At 33.9% G+C, this 18,824-nt stretch overlaps 2 protein-coding genes across 2 annotated transcripts; both read left to right on the top strand.

The window, feature by feature from the left end:
* Positions 1-4,388: 4,388 nt before the first annotated feature.
* Positions 4,389-13,243, top strand: LOC140796460 (serine carboxypeptidase-like 18). The gene is made up of 14 exons (XM_073149500.1): positions 4,389-4,550; positions 9,407-9,552; positions 9,648-9,724; positions 9,811-9,933; positions 10,007-10,109; positions 10,209-10,253; positions 10,359-10,501; positions 10,568-10,651; positions 10,748-10,897; positions 11,887-11,958; positions 12,420-12,544; positions 12,628-12,741; positions 12,834-12,879; positions 12,993-13,243. The coding sequence occupies exons 1-14, from the start codon at positions 4,438-4,440 to the stop codon at positions 13,074-13,076; spliced, it is 1,425 nt and encodes a 474-aa protein (XP_073005601.1). The 5' UTR covers positions 4,389-4,437; the 3' UTR covers positions 13,077-13,243.
* Positions 13,244-14,604: 1,361 nt separating this feature from the next.
* On the top strand, positions 14,605-17,755 carry LOC140796459 (serine carboxypeptidase-like 6). The gene is made up of 9 exons (XM_073149499.1): positions 14,605-14,732; positions 14,877-15,161; positions 15,242-15,345; positions 15,438-15,475; positions 15,538-15,639; positions 15,720-15,803; positions 15,878-16,027; positions 16,493-16,564; positions 17,105-17,755. Exons 1-9 carry the CDS (start codon positions 14,605-14,607, stop codon positions 17,141-17,143), a joined length of 1,002 nt encoding a protein of 333 aa, XP_073005600.1. The 3' UTR covers positions 17,144-17,755.
* The last annotated feature ends 1,069 nt before the right edge of the window (positions 17,756-18,824 follow it).

Raw genomic sequence — 18,824 nt, 5'->3', positions numbered from 1 at the left:
AGTTGTTGATCAAAAGAAATTTTGTACTAATTAGTTCTACACACCTAATTGTTTCTTCTCAACAGCAAAATCGACTTCCGGAATAGAAATCAGTTCTCACCTGCTATTGGATGGGTACTGCAATGTTTGTCTGATTTGAATCTTGATAGAAATGAATGTTTGTCTTATCTCTTATTTGATAGAAATGTTTTTGATACATATCGACCTTCTAAAATATTGAAAACTTCTCAAATTACTAGAGTAATGTCAATATAGATGAGTATTTTTATATTTTTCATCTTTTTCTTTCAACTAGTCAACACTCAACAGAATCTATATATAATAAAAAATTGACAAAAGTTGAAAGCCTAAGATTATCATTATATTTAGGGTTAATTATGCTAACACTCCTTATACTATATTCAATTTTGACTATAATCTCCTAAAATTTTTTAGATTATAATATTCTTTGAACTTTAGAAAAATTTTAATGTCACTCTTTTATTAGTGTGCCGTGAAAAAAATTAAGCGAGTCAACTTATGTACCAATCATATTTTTCCGAAAGGATCGAGATGTATTTGTTATATATTTCAATCAAATCAATAGAAATTTAAATATAATTTTATTTTCTTTAATTAAATTAGGATAACTAAATTAAATTTAAATAAAACCTCTCCTCCCTTTTTGCTCGCCTCATCGTCATCAGCATTGGTGAGGGGCTTGAGGTGTCGCGTAGCCGGCCAGGATATAGAGGGGCATCGTTGGAGCATTATCCACCAATGACAGCTGAGGATGTATTTTTTAAGCTAATATTTTTAATTTTGTATGTATTTTTTATTTTATAATCTAATTATTTAAACTTAGTGTACAGTACAGTTAAAAATATATCGTCCAGATTTTCAAAAATAAGCTAACATTAAATTATTTTAGAGTTAATTTTAAATTATATAATAAATATTTTTTTTGCTTGTTATTTAAAAAAATGGTAAGTGTTATGAAATTCTTCCAATAATGGCATAAAAGTATTTTTCAAATTTAACACTAAATATTAAAATATATCAAACATTAAATACATCAAACAAAAAAATTGCATAATAAAATTAAAATCTTTTATGCCTTTTGTTATAGATATTTAATTAGCAAATTTAAATTAAGCTTATTTATCTTAAATTTTCTTACCTGGAGTGAGAAATCATTGGCTTCTTAAATAATTTTAAAAAAATTAGTAATTTAAAATTATTTTTAAAACTATTAAATATTAGTCTTATTTTTAAAATTTTCTATGAGAATATTTTAACTATATATATTTATTAATAAATATATTAAATAAATAAAAAATATAGTATATAAATATATATAATTAATAATTAAATATTAAATAAAGAGGGCTCTAGGTTTTATATTTAGAGCCTTGTAGATGCTTTTAAATGGATTTAAAAAATTAAGTGTATCTTTAACTAAAGAAAGCACTTAAAGTAACTCTACAACCGCACAATGAAATCTATGATTCCTCAAACATATTTGATAAAAGAAAAAGAACAAGTGGCCAATTTGCCCACAAAGAAATTGAATATTTTTTTAATACTTAGTTTCAAAGAAATGAAAGTCAGCTCAAATGAAAATTTAGTTAATAATAAAGGGATAATCATAATTAAACCCCGTAAACTATCGTCATTTTTTACATACTTTCTAAGAATTTTTTTTTTCTGATACATAGAATTCTTGAATTATTAAAAAAGTTAAAAATGTCAAAATACCCTATGAGAAGATAAGAACATTTTCATAAACTAAAATTTTTATTTTTTTATCCTTAAAATATAACTCCTTGAGTAATTTAGCAATATAAGAGAGATGGGGTTGTAAATAAATAGTACCAAATTCATGTACAAGCTCCTTGAAATCATCACATCTAGCTAGAAGGTCTGTGCCATCTCAAAAGAGTGCTTTTATAGCAAATAGTCAGACATCTTTTGAGTGATATGCTCAAGATTTGATTCCTTGGAGTGTCATAGTGAACATAGAGAGAAAGATTGAGGAAGAAACTGGGAGGAAGAAGGGTGCTAGATTCCAAAGAATTGGCCCTCTGATTGAATATGAGATGTGAGATATTCAGGATAAAGTCAAGCCTCCTACTCAGTTGAACTTGATTGGCCACAGACAGAAAATGGTTTAGTTCCTCCAGGAGATAATGTCCTGCTTTGAGAACCAGCTTTGTCTATGAATAAGTAAATGAATGGAATGGATATATCTGTGAACGAGTGGAGGTTAATTAACCTGTTTTACATCATTATTGACTGTGAAAAGCAGGGGAGCTGCTATAAGAGAGTGGCAAAGGTGCAACCATGACTTACATTGTTATACGCGTCACCTTCCCAGTAGCATTAAATATCACTATCACCTTCCAGCAAAGCCTCCCGTGCTCTCGTATACAGGTAAATCCGCAACCAGGCTCCTTTTATTATTTTAATTAACCTGTTAATCACATTGTTAATATAGAATTTTTTTCTTTATTATTATTATTATTATTATTATTATTATTCTTCCTCAACTTCTCCATAGTAGATGACTTGAGATCTTAAAATTTTGGAGACCAACGTGCTGGGTACGTAGTCTTCTTCTTCTGATGCAATATTATACGTGCAGCATTGTTCCTCTTTTCGTGAAAACAAAGTCATCTAATATGTATTTCTGCTTGTTTCCTAGGTTCACCATTACATACGCCACTGTAAAGGTGAAGAAGATGTTTTGCTTCATTTCCCCAGTTCGTAGATGGCTGCTGGCTATCTCTTAACCCTCTGTGCTCTTCTCATCTTCATGAATTCGGCCCCATTTGGATTGAGTTTAGTTTTAAAATACTCTCATTTTCTTAACTTCGAATAAGGTATTTTAAATGGGTTTAAGAAGGTTGAGAGTTTAGTTATTAACTGTAATGGCATTATTACCTTCAATTTGACTTAAGAAGGCACTGCATTTAAGAGATATTTTATATCAAATGATCTGAATAATTTTTATTTTCTTCGAAACAAACTGGTTTAAAATCCATTTGGATTGAGTTTAGCTCTAAAATTAAAACAGTTATTCTTAAGTACTTTACAAAATAAACTGTTTAGTTGTTTTATTATTTAAACTAAGATATATTATACATGAGGGAGAAGAATTGAAACAATAATTAATTAAGGTGATATATTTTTTTAAATGAGGTGGGATTAGTGTTCGTTTGTAAATCAAAGCGAGAACAGGGTTTAAGCTCTATCACATCAGGTCATGTCAATGGCTAATCGATTCTTTTTAATCCATTTGAAATGATGAGAGAGAGTGATATCAAACTACTAATTTGCCATTGACAAGACTAAACATATCTTTGGGCAGTGTAACTTCCGTTTCAAAATATAGTATAGTAATGCTCATTTCATTTCACTTCGTACCAACAAATAGACATTGCCTATCTAGTAAGCTGACATGTAGGATTAGGAAATGGACACATTTTTCAAAGGGGAGAAAAAAAAAAAGGTTACAAGAGAGAAGGGTATGTTTGATAATATTATTTTGATGTATTCTACCAATTCATTAGAAAGCGTATTTTGTTATAAATAATTTTTTTTTGCTTTATGTACACGGTTTATTATATTATTTTTTTTGTGTCATAAAAGGACTAAGTTAAATGGGTTAAGATAATAAACATAAACATGATTCATTTAATAATCAACTTTTAAGTCAGGTTATCTTATGCCACCTTTAGATAACACTACTACTCTCCATTTACAATCAAACATCTGATTCCAATTTTGCCATAAACTATATATAGATATATATATATATAAAGTGAAAGTGGTTATGAAACTGGATGAAATTGCATGCTTTACGAAGTAATAAAAGAAAAGGTGGGTACTAGTGCATATCAAATCGCTCTCATGCAGTGGCCAGAGCTGCAGGCAAAGGATGTAACCTTCCATCTAACTAGCACTATGAAGGGTATCATGCACCCACACCCACTTCATTTATTTGAGGTACTCTTCTTTACTATGCTCCTCTTTTTCTCCCTAATTTGTAAGTACTTTACAAAATAAACTGTTTAGTTGTTTTATTATTTAAACTAAGATATATTATACATGAAATAACCGAATTAAAGGGAGAAGAATTGAAACAATAATATTTTGTTAATTAAATATATTTTATTTTTTAAATAACTAAAATGTCTTTAGTATTGGTTGGGTATATTTGGATTGGGTTGAGTTAGTATAAATTGGATAAATATAACTTGGCTGAGGATGTTTTTAAAATCTTATTAGTGTAGTTAATTTAATCCAGATGTTTTATTAAGTTTAGTTATCAGATTTTTATTTAAAAAAACGCTTCCTTATATTTAATGAATCGACCAAAGGCAAGGAGGAAGTAGGTGGCATGGCTACCTATAAAACGATATACTATTGCATTTTAATTTGCAATGCGTATGCACAATGCTTCCTCTACTTGTGCTACTATTCTTTAGTCTCTCTTCTCTTTCGTCGTCGGTGATCATCACCCATCTTCCAGGCTTCCATGGACGCCTACCATTCTACTTAGAAACTGGGTGAGCGATTTCTAGACCTCCCTCCTTCCATACAAATCATGCTGTTGATCAAAAGAAATTTTGTACTAATTACTTCGACACACCTAATTTATGCCATAGTTAGTATTCAGCTCAAATAGACTAATGGGAATATAAATCAGTTCTCATATGCTATTATACTCAATATATTTTTCACGATTGGAGATGTAGTGAAGTATTTGACTGATTTGAATCCCGAGAGAGCTGTATATAAATATAAAAGATAATTTCATTTAATTTTTTTGAGTATACTTATTGTGGCAAAAGGTGGCATGAGTATACTTATATGTGAGTGCTTGTGATAGAAATTATCTTTTTGTACTAAATTAAAATGGAATGAACCTTCTTTGATCTGTTATGGCTGTTGGACTCATTTGTGACCCGTTTACTAAGAGGGTAAGCTCATATATCTAATTTTTGTTTCAGGTAGGTAAATTTTCTTTTTTGTAAAATTAAATGCAATTATATCATCTTTTTTAAGACTGCATAAATTATCTCAGGTAAATAAATAAATTAGGAGATGCAAAATTAACCTGGAAGTAAATTTTAGGTCTGACTAACTAATTAGAAAATTGATTAACCTCACTAAAATAATGGAAAACAAAAGATATATTCAAGCTTTGAGCTACTTGAAGATTTGTTGGTTCTTGCCTACTAATGTGTTTTTGGAGTTATACACCAAATCGAGTTTGAGCTAAACTATATTTTACTCAAAGACGTAAAGAATCTAGCCACTTTTGTCCATCTTATTAGATGTATCATTGTTCTCTCGATATATATTATATATATATATATATATATATATATATATATATATATCTTTATATCAATATTCTATTGATAATGAATATTTTTTTCCCACTAACTTTGGTGTAAGATAACGACGATGTTCACAGTCAGATTTACAGCACATCTCGCATCTATTAAATGCAAGTGAGATAATTTATTCAAAGGCCTCAACGTTCCCTACAATTAGACAATCTCCATACAATATAAAGTATGGAGCTCCTCAAAGTTTGAACAATTCCAGGCCTATAATTTTGCTACTTGCATTCCGTTTCTTCTCCCGAAAACTAAAATAAAAATGCTACTTGCATTGAAATACTACGATTTTAATTTCCAAATCATCGAGTGGCTGCATCGTATAAAGCCAAATGCATGCATGCAAACTTTTATTATTGGTTCGAGCTGGTAGGCTAAGAAGTCCATCTAGATTTTTTTTTTTTTATTTAAGGTCGTCTTTCATCGAACATTGTGTTACATCTCACATATATAATTAAGAAAATTTTATAAAATTATACCTTACATTCTATCTATTTTATAATTCACACATCGTCTTTAATATTTTTATAATCCAACCCCTACTTTTTTCTTATAATTCTTATTTAACACCCTCCGTTTAATTTAAACTGTACAAGTAAAGAAATATTATGTTATAGTATATGAAATAATTTATAAGTACCTAAATTATTCATGCATTCTTTAAAATAATAAGATAAAGCTAAGTAACTAACTTAACTCGACTTGACTTGATTCGACAAGCCATGTGGTCGGATCGTAACAATTCACCATACTTCCTACACCTTGTCCTCAAAGTGACTTGTCTCTCACGTCCTTATACTCATACAACTTGTCGTGCTAATTAGTACATTCAAGTTTGTCTTCCTCGAGTCCGCTTAGGAGCATGACTTCGGCTGGCTCGTGCTTGCATTTATGATTGGGGGTAAATCAATCATCACAAAAAAATACAAGCCTTTTCTTCGATGCTCTTCCAAGTCATTGGGTACAAAGTGGTATATTATCATCTGTCGGTTAGATTGAGCCATTAGTGCAAGCTGAATTAGGGCAGATGCCGTCTCTAGTGAATCGTGGGCTTATGCCATCTTTCTTCTCTCCTCCTTGCGGATTTGGTTTAGTTGATCCAACTTGGCCTCCATCATAACAGCTAAGGAGAAGGCCTCGTGAGAAGTAGTGGGCATCAAAGCCTTGACCTCAGCCTGAATGTTAGGCCTAAGCCCACTAATGAAGGTACTCTTCAGGGCCGAGTCAGACCAGCTGGTGGCGGCGGGAAGCCACAACGTAGCCACCCCGATGTAGGGATAGCTTCCCGAAGTGGTGGCAATCAGCCAGATGAAGCCAGCCATGGCCGCTGGTGCTCATGGGAGCATTGGACCCGTGGCCACTAGCCATGGGTTTGTTGTAGCATAAACCACCATCGTTGGCGGTCTTCCAGTTGGTGCTGGCGTGAACGGTGGCCTGGGCTCAGGTGCGGGGGTCCTGTGGAAGGGACCAGACATGGCGGCGGCGGCCGGGAGCATTTGGATGGCCGCTGGTGGGAAGCTAGGGTTTTTGGCCCTAGCTCCCACCGTGGGTGGGGAAGATGACCTCGCGGCCACTATTGCGAGTGGTTTCGGCGTGGCAGCGACGTTTGGGAAGGTCTGCAAGGCCGGAGGAGTCCCCACCACTGTTGGACGAGGGGTTGAGGCCGCGATTTGGGCCGGCTTATCCCCTCCCTCATGGGTTGGTAATGGTGGCCGCGGCTGGCCTAGTCCTGCCATGGCCGGCGGTGCTAGCGGCGCAAAGTGGCCATGCTGGGTCAGGAGGGCTGTCGCCAAGGCTTGAATAGCCTTGTCCATCCTCTCAGCGCTCTCCGCAATGGGTCTAGTGACATTGTTAGAATAATCTTTAAAAATGACCTTCGCCCACGTCGGTGGTGGTGGCGGGGCGCCGGATAAATTCCCATAAGAACAAAGATGAGGTCCTGGTCATCCATGGTCAATCCCTCATCGTTGGTATTGGATGATCGCATGTTAACCATTTTCTGAGGAACATTGGCTCTGATACTAATGTTATGAACCAAATTTGGACTAATTCAGATGTAAGAAAATTATAAAAACTTAGATGGAGGTAGGCTCGCGAGTTAAGGTTCTAATGGATCTAGTTTCACCTAAATCAAAGGTTGGGATAAAAAATTAAAAATAAAATAGTAGAGATACATCATGTAGAATGGTAAATATTCAATATTGCGGCGATCATCGGAGGGTGGCGGATGGCCATAGGGTAGGGTGGCTGCTGGAGGAGGAAAGTGACTAGGGTTTAAAAAGTTGGGATGTTTCTACGGCTATGATCTACTTCTAGAAAGATAAAGTGATTTAACTGTTACGATAAAAGATAATGATGAAAATAATAACTTAGTTAAATTCAAATTTATTCAATTCAATGATAGTTATCGACATATGTCCAACCCTATTTATAAAAGTAAAATTCGTAGCATATCGGATATATATATACGAATTATTTGACTTATTTAAAATTCAAAATAATAAAATAAAATTACATAACTAATTTACCTCGACTTAACCCATGTGGTCAGATCTTCACATTGTCCAGGTGATGAAAGTATTTTAAGCTACCTCTACACCCACACGATGAAATCTATAATAAATTATCAAACTTGTTTAACTAAAAACAAGAAAGTGGCCAATTTTCCCACAATAAGTTTGCAAAATCACAAAACAACCAACAAAATTATTGCCAAAAAATTAGTGAACAATAAAAGGATAATTACACTTAAGACCCCACGAACTATCGTTCTTTTTTATATACTTTTCAAAAAGTTTTTTTTATTCAATACAGAGACCTCCTGAGCTATTAAAAATGTCTCACCCTCTGTGACTATATAGACAAAAAACCTGTAAATGCCAAAATACTCTCTGAGAAGATTACAATATTTTGGTAAACAAAAATTTCTTTTATTTTTTCCCTCTAAAATATATAGATAAATACGCTATATAACTCATCAAATAATATACTAAGATGAATTTATTGTATGTAGCACCTTGTCTTTTAAAGACATTGTGGTATATACGTTATAATTTTACTCTTTGTAAATCAAATCTTATGATTTAATAAATATGTGCACAAAATACCTTCGGTTAGATTTGAACAAACAACGTGAGAATACTTTGCTAATTAAAAGTATTTTACTCTTAGTATTGGTTGGGTATATTTGGATTAGGTTGAGTTAGAATAGGTTGGATAAGTATTATTTGGCTAGGATATTTTTGTACTCTTATTAGTATAATTAATTTAACCCAAGTATTAAATTAAATTTAGCTATTATACCTAAATTATAAGGCTTAATTTATAAATAGTGAAAATATTATGCGTAAACTGTTGTTTTAATTAAATGAAAGAAGGTAAGTAGGTGGCATGGCTATCTATAAAAAGATCTACTGTATTGTATTTTAATTTGCAATGCATATCCCCAATGCTTCCTCTACTTGTGCTACTATTATTTAGTCTCTCTTCTCTTTCGTCGTCAGTGATCATCACCCATCTTCCAGGCTTCCATGGATGCCTACCATTCTACTAAGAAAGTGGGTGAGCGATATCTAGACCTCCCTACTTCCATACAAATATAGCTGTTGATCAAAAGAAATTTTGTACTAATTACTTCGACACACCTAATTTATGGCATAGTTAGTATTCAGCTAATATAGACTAATGGGAATATAAATCAGTTCTCACCTGCTATTATACTCAATATATTTTTGACGATTGGAGTATTTTCCTGATTTGAATCCTGAGAGAGATGAATATAAATATAAAAGATAATTTCATTTAAATTTTTTGAACTATTTCGCGTATTTTTATATATACCTTGTAAATTTTTTCTGAGTAGATTTGTGATATTTATGTCCTTAAGAAAGAGAAAAATTAATGTAGATAACTTTTTTAAAACAATTTTCCTTCATTGTATTAGATCTGAATCTTATTTCTAACATTGAAAGCTAGAATGGGTGTATAATAAATTATACGGGAAATACGTATTGTAGGTATGTGAGTGTAGACGAAGAAAAGGGCGTGGAGTTGTTCTACTACTTCATAAAGTCGGAGAGGAAGCCCAACGAAGACCCCGTCCTCCTCTGGCTCTCCGGTGGCCCCGGATGCTCCTCATTTAATGGTCTTGTTTTCGAAATAGGTAGCTAATTACTTTTTCAACGTATTTAATGCGAATTGGATTCAATTCTTCTCAATATTACCACCAAAAGGTTGTCCTTTTTTCGTACTTATTAGGCCCTTTGAGGTTTGTGAAAGCCGAATACAATGGGAGCTTACCAGAATTGGTATATTTCCCACATTCTTGGACCAAGGTGTGTTGTGCTCCTCAATCGCCTGCTACTTCCGCTTGATTTTTAAATCGATGATCGATCTGACGACGACGCTTGATGGCTTTCAGGTGGCAAACATTATTTTTTTGGATTCGCCTGTTGGTGCTGGCTTCTCATTCTCGGCGTCACCTGAAGGTTATATTGTTGGGGATATATCTTCTTCTACGCAAGTCCATCAATTTATTATAAAGGTAGGGATGCTCTCCAATTTGTCTAAATCTTAAACGGGTGGGGGAATTTTATTTTTATTGTATTTTATTGTAGTGGTTCATTGATCACCCTCAATTCCTCTCCAATCCGTTCTACGTTGGCGGTGATTCATACGCCGGGAAGGTCGTTCCGTTGATTACACACGATATTTCACAAGGTTGCTTTAGCACTCATCACGTCTGTTTATGTCAACTACTAAAAGCTTATAGATTTGATAGTATGATGGTAATTGTTTTCTCTTTGGACATCCATCCAGGTATTGAATATGGGAAACAACCAATTCTTAATCTCAAGGTAAGAAGTAATTCACTGAACATCTATGTATATTCACCATAATGTTATATATGGAATTACCGATAGATTCGCTTATCGTATAGGTAATTTTCTTGATGTCTCAATAGAGAAGATATATTTTCTCTTTCAACCAATGTTCTGTGCTTTCTTCCGGGGTTATCTGGTTGGCAACCCCGTAAAGATGAAAAGATTGATAAGAATTATCGACTCCCATATGCTCATGGTGTTGGAATCATATCGGATCAAATATATGAGGTGATGCACCACCTTATGTCAAACAATATTGCAAATTGTTGTAACACATCCTTTCTTATTTTGTAGTTGGCGAAGAAGCATTGTGAAGGAGAAGATTATGAAGATCCTCGTAGTGCACCTTGTGTTGAGGTGCTTAATGTTGTTAAAAAGGTTAGGAAATCTTTCTTCTTCTTTTTTTTTTCCTTTTTCACCAACTCCGTGTTATGTCAAAAAAATATCTTATCAAACTATTTCACTCTCTTGTAGCATATTTCAAAAGTTCAGATAGATTCTATATTGGACCCTGTATGTCCTAGGTTATCTCCTAAACCAAATGGTGTGGCTGAAAGAATCTTAAAGGCGGAGTACAAGAAATTATTGCATCAACCACCGGAACCTCCTCCCTTTAAATGTGAAGTGAGTCAATCTCTTCAAACCCTCCTTTACATGTACGGTTGTCTTAGCAGGATTCTTTTTCGGGTGGCAAGTATTTCAGTTGGAAATTAACAATGCCAACCTGAATACGAGTTCCACATCATTTTATCATGATATGTTATATAAGCAGATAATCATTTTTCTTGAGGGCTAGTTTCTTTAGTAGTTGGTAGACATGATCATCGGGCGAGCCGGGCCGGGTTCGGGCCGAACTTTTCGGGCCAACCGGGCTTAAGTATTTGTTCACGGCCCGACCCACCAATCACTCGCGCCAGGCCGGATTCGAGCCGAGCTAGAATAGTCTAGCCCGTTACCGCCCATTGGCCCGTGAGAAATCGGGCTAGCCGGTCGGGCGGGCCAGCCCGACCAACCAATCACTATAGCGAGACGGGCGAGCCTAGTTGCGGGCCAAACGGGCAGACTTTCGGGCCGAGTTGGGCGGGCAAAGAGCTGGCCCGTGCCGCCCATGGATAGTTCGGGCTCGGGCTAGGTCGGGCCTAAACCGGATCTGGGCCGAGCTTAGCCCGGTCCAAACCGGGCCGGCACAAGTGAGCTGGGCCCTTTGATCATATCTAGTAGTTGGTATGATGTATATATATTTGATACCACTAACGCTGGCGACATAGAAAAAATCTTGTGCAAATCAGTGATTCAATGGGCGATTCATATTTACATTTCCAAAACAATTTGTGAAGGGAATCAAGTTTACGAGCACCTTGAAATTATGTCATGTCATCTCGGCAAGATATTTTTATGACTAAACTATAGTTTTCTTTTAATCGAACTATAGCAGAGGGAATCAAACACATTGGCCTTTTAAGTATCTAGTTGTCTTAAAAACATAGAAGATGCTCAAATGTGTAAGATTGGATGTCCATTTATTGATCTTCAACTGACCTAACAAGTATATGTAAATATATAGTTTTCCTTATTCTCTATTTTGCTATTAATATTTGTCACTTTGCTTGCAGACTTATGTTCGTTTGCTATCTTATTACTGGGCAAACAATCAGTCCACAAAAGAGGCTCTCGGCGTTAAGAAGGTAAACTCTACCAGTTTCATATATAACAATTAATCTGTTGGACAGAAATAATACCAAGTTCATGTACAAGCTCCATCAAATCATCACATCTAGCTAGAAGGTCTGTGCCATCTCGAAAGAGTGATGTTATAGCAAATAGTCAGAAAATTTTTGAGTGATATGCTCGAGATTTGATTCCTTGGAGTGTTAGGGTGAACATAGAGAGAGAATGGAGGAGCAAACTGGGAGGACTATGAGATATACAGGTTAAACTCAAGCCTCCCACTTAGTTGAACTTGATTGGCTACTGACAGAAAAATGTTTAGTTCCTCCATGAGGCAATGTCCTGCTTTGAGAACCACCTTTGGGTATGAATAAGTAGTTGAATGGAATGAATATATCTCTTAAAGGGTGGAGGCTAATTAACCTGTTTTACATCATTACCGGATACGAGACTTATTGCATTGATTGTTGAAAAGCAGGGAGCTGCTGTGAGAGAGTGGCAAAGGTGCAACCATGACTTACCATATACACAAGACCTTCCCAGTAGTATTAGATATCACTATCACCTTACCAGCAGAGGAGGCTACCGTGCTCTCGTATATAGGTAAATCCATAACCAGGCTTATTTTATTATGGAATATTTTTATCTCTTTTCCTTAAAATCTTTACTGTTTTTCTTCAACCCAGCGGAGATCATGACCTAGTGGTACCGTTTCTGGGAACACAGGCATGGGTAAGATCCCTCAACTTCTCCATTGTAGATGACTGGAGATCTTGGGGTTCTGGAGGCCAAAGTGCTGGGTATGATGCAATATTATATGTGCAGCATTGCTCTTCTCTTTTCATGAAAACTGCAGTAGTCATCTAATTTGTTCGTCTCCTTGTTTTCCCAGGTTTACTATAACATATTCTAACAATATGACATTCGCCACTGTAAAGGTGAAGAAGATATTTTGCTTCATTTGACCTCTTTGTTTTATTATATAACATATGCATGAAGAACGTCTTAATTGAAGAAATTTTTCTTCTTCCTTTCTTGGGCTACTATGCAGGGAGCGGGTCACGATGCTCCGGCGTTCCGTCCTAAGCAATGTTTGGCTATGGCTCGGAGATGGCTATCTCTTAAGCCTTTGTAATCTTCAAGAAATCGGCTCTATTTGGATTGAGTTCAGCTCTAAAACTAAAAATAAATTACTCTTATGTACTACAATAAGAGCATCTCCGACGTGACTTTAAATCATTATTCATTTGTTTTAAATATCAACTTTGAAGCTAATATTTTGAATATCGTATGTATTTTTTATTTTATAATCTAATTATTTAAACTGAGTGTACAGTACAGTTAAAAATATATCGTCCAGATTTTCAAAAATAAGCTAACATTAAATTATTTTAGAGTTAATTTTAAATTGTATAATAAATATTTTTTTTGTTTGTTATTTAAAAAAATGGTAAGTATTATGAAATTCTTCGCATAAAATTATTTTTCAAATTTAACACTAAATATTAAAATATATCAAACATTAAATACATCAAACAAAAAAATTGCATAATAAAATTAAATTCTTTTATGCCTTTTGTTAGAGATATTTAATTAGCGAATTTAAATTAAGCCTCTTTATCTTAAATTTTCTTACGTGGAGTGAGAAACCATTGGCTTCTTAAATATTTTTTAAAAAATTAGTAATTTAAAATTATTTTTGAAACTATTAAATATTAATCTTATTTTTAAAATTTTCTATGAGAATTTTTTAACCATATATATTTATTGATAAATATATTAAATAAATAAAATATAGTATATAAATATATAATTAATAATTAAATATTAAACAAAGAGGGCTCTAGGTTTTATATTTAGAGCCTTGTAGATGGTTTTAAATGGATTTAAAAAATTAAGTATTTCTTTAATTAAAGAAAGCACTTAAATTACCTCTACATCTGCACAATGAAATCTATAAATTGTGTGAATTCCTCAAACTTATTTAATAAAAAAAAAGAACAAGCGGCCAATTTGCCCACAAAGAAATTGATTTTTTTTAATGATTAGTTTCAAAGATATGAAAGTGAGGTCAACCGAAAATTTAGTTAATAATTAATTAAACCCCGTAAATTATCATCAATTTTTAATACTTTCTAAGAAATTTTTTTTTCTGATACATAGAATTCTTGAATTATTAAAAAAGTTAAAAATGTCAAGAGAAGATAAAGAACATTTTAATAAACTAAAATTTTTAGGTCATAATATATTCTCTGAATTTTAGAAAGATTTAATGTCACTCTTCTGTTAGTGTGCCATGAAAAAAAAAAATTGAGCTAGTCAACTTATGTGACAATTATATTTTTCTGAAATAACGTAGATACTTTGTTATATATTTCAATCAAATTAATAGATATTTAAATATAATATTATTTTCTTTAATTAAATTAGGATAACTAAATTAAATTTAAATACAACTTCTCCTCCTCCTCTTTCGCTCGCCTAATCCTCGGCAAAATCCTGAATTTCACTTATATCCAAGGATATAGGTCAGAGAGTGTCAGCGTAATTAATCTAATTGACCCTTATATTTAAGTTAAACTCCTTATATATTATATTTGAATCTTATTTTCTTAGATTAAAAACTAGAACGGGGGGTATCAAAAAGTATACGGCAAATATTTATGAAAGGATATGTGAGCGTGGATGAAGAGAAAGGCGTGGAGTTGTTCTACTACTTCATAAAGTCCGAGCGGAGGCCCAGCGACGACCCCGTCCTCCTCTGGCTCTCCGGCGACCCTAGATACTCTGCGTTTAACGGTCTTGTTTTCGAAATAGGTAGCTAATCACTTTTTCAACGTACTTAATGCGAATTGGATTCGATTCTTCTCAATATTACCACCAAAATTATACAAACATTAAGCTTAAAAAGTTGTTCTTGTTTCATACTTATTAGGCCCTTTGAGGTTTGTGAAAGCCAAATACAAGGGCAGCTTACAGAATTGGTATATTTCCCACATTCTTGGGCCAAGGTGTCTTTGTGCTCCTCAATCACCTTCCACTTCCACTTGATTTTTAAACCAATGATCGATCTGACGACGACGCTTGATGCCCTTCAGGTTAGCAAACATTGTTTTCTTGGATTCGCTGTTGGTGTTAGCTTCTCATTCTCGGCGTCACCTGAAGGTTATATTATTGGGGATATATCTTCTTCTACGCAAGTCCATCTTTTATCAAAAAGGTACAAATGCACTGCAATTTGTCTAAATCCTAAATGGGTGGGAGAATATTTTATAGTATTTTTATAGTATTTTATTGCAGTGGTACAGTGATCACCCTTAGTTCCTCTCCAATCCGTTCTACGTTGGCGGTGAATCATACGCCGGAAAGGTCATTCCGTTTGATTACACACGATATTTCACAAGGTTGCTTCAGTACCTCTGTTTATGTCAACTACCAAAAACTTATAGATTTGATAGTATGGCAGTAATGGTTTTCTCTTTGAACATCCATCCAGGTATTGAATATGGAAAACAACTAATTCTTAATCTCAAGGTAAAATTTTAGCTTGCTAAGTAGGTTAACACCGGAATGTAATAATCTGTGCTTGGTTCTAGGGTTATCTGGTTGGCAACCCTGCAACAGGTGAAAAAATTGATGCGAGTTCTATAATCCCATATGCTCATGGTGTTGGAGTCATGTCGGATCAAATAGATGAGGTGATACCATTCTCACCAGCCACCACTGTATGTCAGACAATATTGCAAATTTTTGTGACACATCCTTTCTTATTTTATAGTTGGTGCAGAAGCATTGTGAAGGAGAAGATTATGAAGATCCTCATAGTGCATCTTGTGCTGAGGTGCTTGAAATTGTTAAGAAGGTTAGGAAATCTCTATTCTTTTTCTTTGTTTCACATCAAAAAATTATCTTATCAAACTGTTTCATCTCTTGTAGCACACTTCAAAAGTTCAGATGAGTTCTATTTTAGAACTTGCATGTCCTAGGTTATCTCCTAAACCAAATGATGTGGCTGAAAGAAGGGCCTTAAAGGCGGAGAACAAGAAATTGTTTCAACCACCAGAGCCTCCTTCCTTGGAATGTAGAGTAAGTCAATCTCTTCACAGCCTCCTTGGAAGCATTCCATTTCAGACTAACAAGTATTTCAGTTGGATACTAACAATACCACCTGAATACGAGGTCCACATCAGTTAATCATGATATGATTATATAAGCAGATAAGCATTTTTCTTGAGGGGCTAGTTCCTTTTAGTGGTTGGTACAAACTATATATATTTGATACCACTAATGCTGGCGACACAGAAGAAATCTTGTGCAAATCAATGATTCAATAAGTGATTGTTACTTTGTGAAGGGAATCAAGTTCATATGTATTTATTTAGTCAAACACATTTGCCTTTAAGTATCTAATTGTTTTGAAAACATAGAATATGCTCAAATGTGTAAGATTGGATGTCCATTTATTGATCTTCAAATTACCTGTCATATATGTAATTATTTAGTTTTTCTTATTCTCTATTATGCTATTAATATTTGTTACTTTACTTGCAGAATTATGGTCATTTGCTATCTTACTACTGGGCAAACAACCAGTCCACAAAAGAGGCTCTCGGCGTTAAGAAGGTAAACTCCCGTTTGACATATAACAAGAATGCAATAGATTGGGAAGGAAAAGGAGAATAAAGAATGAATTAAGAAATAACAACTAATCTGTTGGACAGAAATAATACTAAGTTCATGTACAAGCTCCTTGAAATCAGCATATCTAGCTAGAAGGTCTGTGCCATCTCAAAAGAGTGCTTTTATAGCAAATAGTCAGACATCTTTTGAGTGATATGCTCAAGATTTGATTCCTTGGAGTGTCATAGTGAACATAGAGAGAAAGATTGAGGAAGAAACTGGGAGGAAGAAGGGTGCTAGATTCCAAAGAATTGGCCCTCTGATTGAATATGAGATGTGAGATATTCAGGATAAAGTCAAGCCTCCTACTCAGTTGAACTTGATTGGCCACAGACAGAAAATGGTTTAGTTCCTCCAGGAGATAATGTCCTGCTTTGAGAACCAGCTTTGTCTATGAATAAGTAAATGAATGGAATGGATATATCTGTGAACGAGTGGAGGTTAATTAACCTGTTTTACATCATTATTGACTGTGAAAAGCAGGGGAGCTGCTATAAGAGAGTGGCAAAGGTGCAACCATGACTTACATTGTTATACGCGTCACCTTCCCAGTAGCATTAAATATCACTATCACCTTCCAGCAAAGCCTCCCGTGCTCTCGTATACAGGTAAATCCGCAACCAGGCTCCTTTTATTATTTTAATTAACCTGTTAATCACATTGTTAATATAGAATTTTTTTTTCTTTATTATTATTATTATTATTATTATTATTATTCTTCCTCAACTTCTCCATAGTAGATGACTTGAGATCTTAAAATTTTGGAGACCAACGTGCTGGGTACGTAGTCTTCTTCTTCTGATGCAATATTATACGTGCAGCATTGTTCCTCTTTTCGTGAAAACAAAGTCATCTAATATGTATTTCTGCTTGTTTCCTAGGTTCACCATTACATACGCCACTGTAAAGGTGAAGAAGATGTTTTGCTTCATTTCCCCAGTTCGTAGATGGCTGCTGGCTATCTCTTAACCCTCTGTGCTCTTCTCATCTTCATGAATTCGGCCCCATTTGGATTGAGTTTAGTTTTAAAATACTCTCATTTTCTTAACTTCGAATAAGGTATTTTAAATGGGTTTAAGAAGGTTGAGAGTTTAGTTATTAACTGTAATGGCATTATTACCTTCAATTTGACTTAAGAAGGCACTGCATTTAAGAGATATTTTATATCAAATGATCTGAATAATTTTTATTTTCTTCGAAACAAACTGGTTTAAAATCCATTTGGATTGAGTTTAGCTCTAAAATTAAAACAGTTATTCTTAAGTACTTTACAAAATAAACTGTTTAGTTGTTTTATTATTTAAACTAAGATATATTATACATGAGGGAGAAGAATTGAAACAATAATTAATTAAGGTGATATATTTTTTTAAATGAGGTGGGATTAGTGTTCGTTTGTAAATCAAAGCGAGAACAGGGTTTAAGCTCTATCACATCAGGTCATGTCAATGGCTAATCGATTCTTTTTAATCCATTTGAAATGATGAGAGAGAGTGATATCAAACTACTAATTTGCCATTGACAAGACTAAACATATCTTTGGGCAGTGTAACTTCCGTTTCAAAATATAGTATAGTAATGCTCATTTCATTTCACTTCGTACCAACAAATAGACATTGCCTATCTAGTAAGCTGACATGTAGGATTAGGAAATGGACACATTTTTCAAAGGGGAAAAAAAAAAAGGTTACAAGAGAGAAGGGTATGTTTGATAATATTATTTTGATGTATTCTACCAATTCATTAGAAAGCGTATTTTGTTATAAATAATTTTTTTTTTGCTTTATGTACACGGTTTATTATATTATTTTTTTTGTGTCATAAAAGGACTAAGTTAAATGGGTTAAGATAATAAACATAAACATGATTCATTTAATAATCAACTTTTAAGTCAGGTTATCTTATGCCACCTTTAGATAACACTACTACTCTCCATTTACAATCAAACATCTGATTCCAATTTTGCCATAAACTATATATAGATATATATATATATAAAGTGAAAGTGGTTATGAAACTGGATGAAATTGCATGCTTTACGAAGTAATAAAAGAAAAGGTGGGTACTAGTGCATATCAAATCGCTCTCATGCAGTGGCCAGAGCTGCAGGCAAAGGATGTAACCTTCCATCTAACTAGCACTATGAAGGGTATCATGCACCCACACCCACTTCATTTATTTGAGGTACTCTTCTTTACTATGC

The sequence above is a fragment of the Typha latifolia genome, chromosome 10 (genome assembly GCF_019914945.1).
Source record: "Typha latifolia isolate L0001 chromosome 10, TyphaL0001v2, whole genome shotgun sequence".
Lineage (NCBI taxonomy): Eukaryota > Viridiplantae > Streptophyta > Magnoliopsida > Poales > Typhaceae > Typha > Typha latifolia.
Note: the sequence above shows the minus strand (reverse complement) of the source record. Positions and strands in the feature narration are given on the sequence as shown.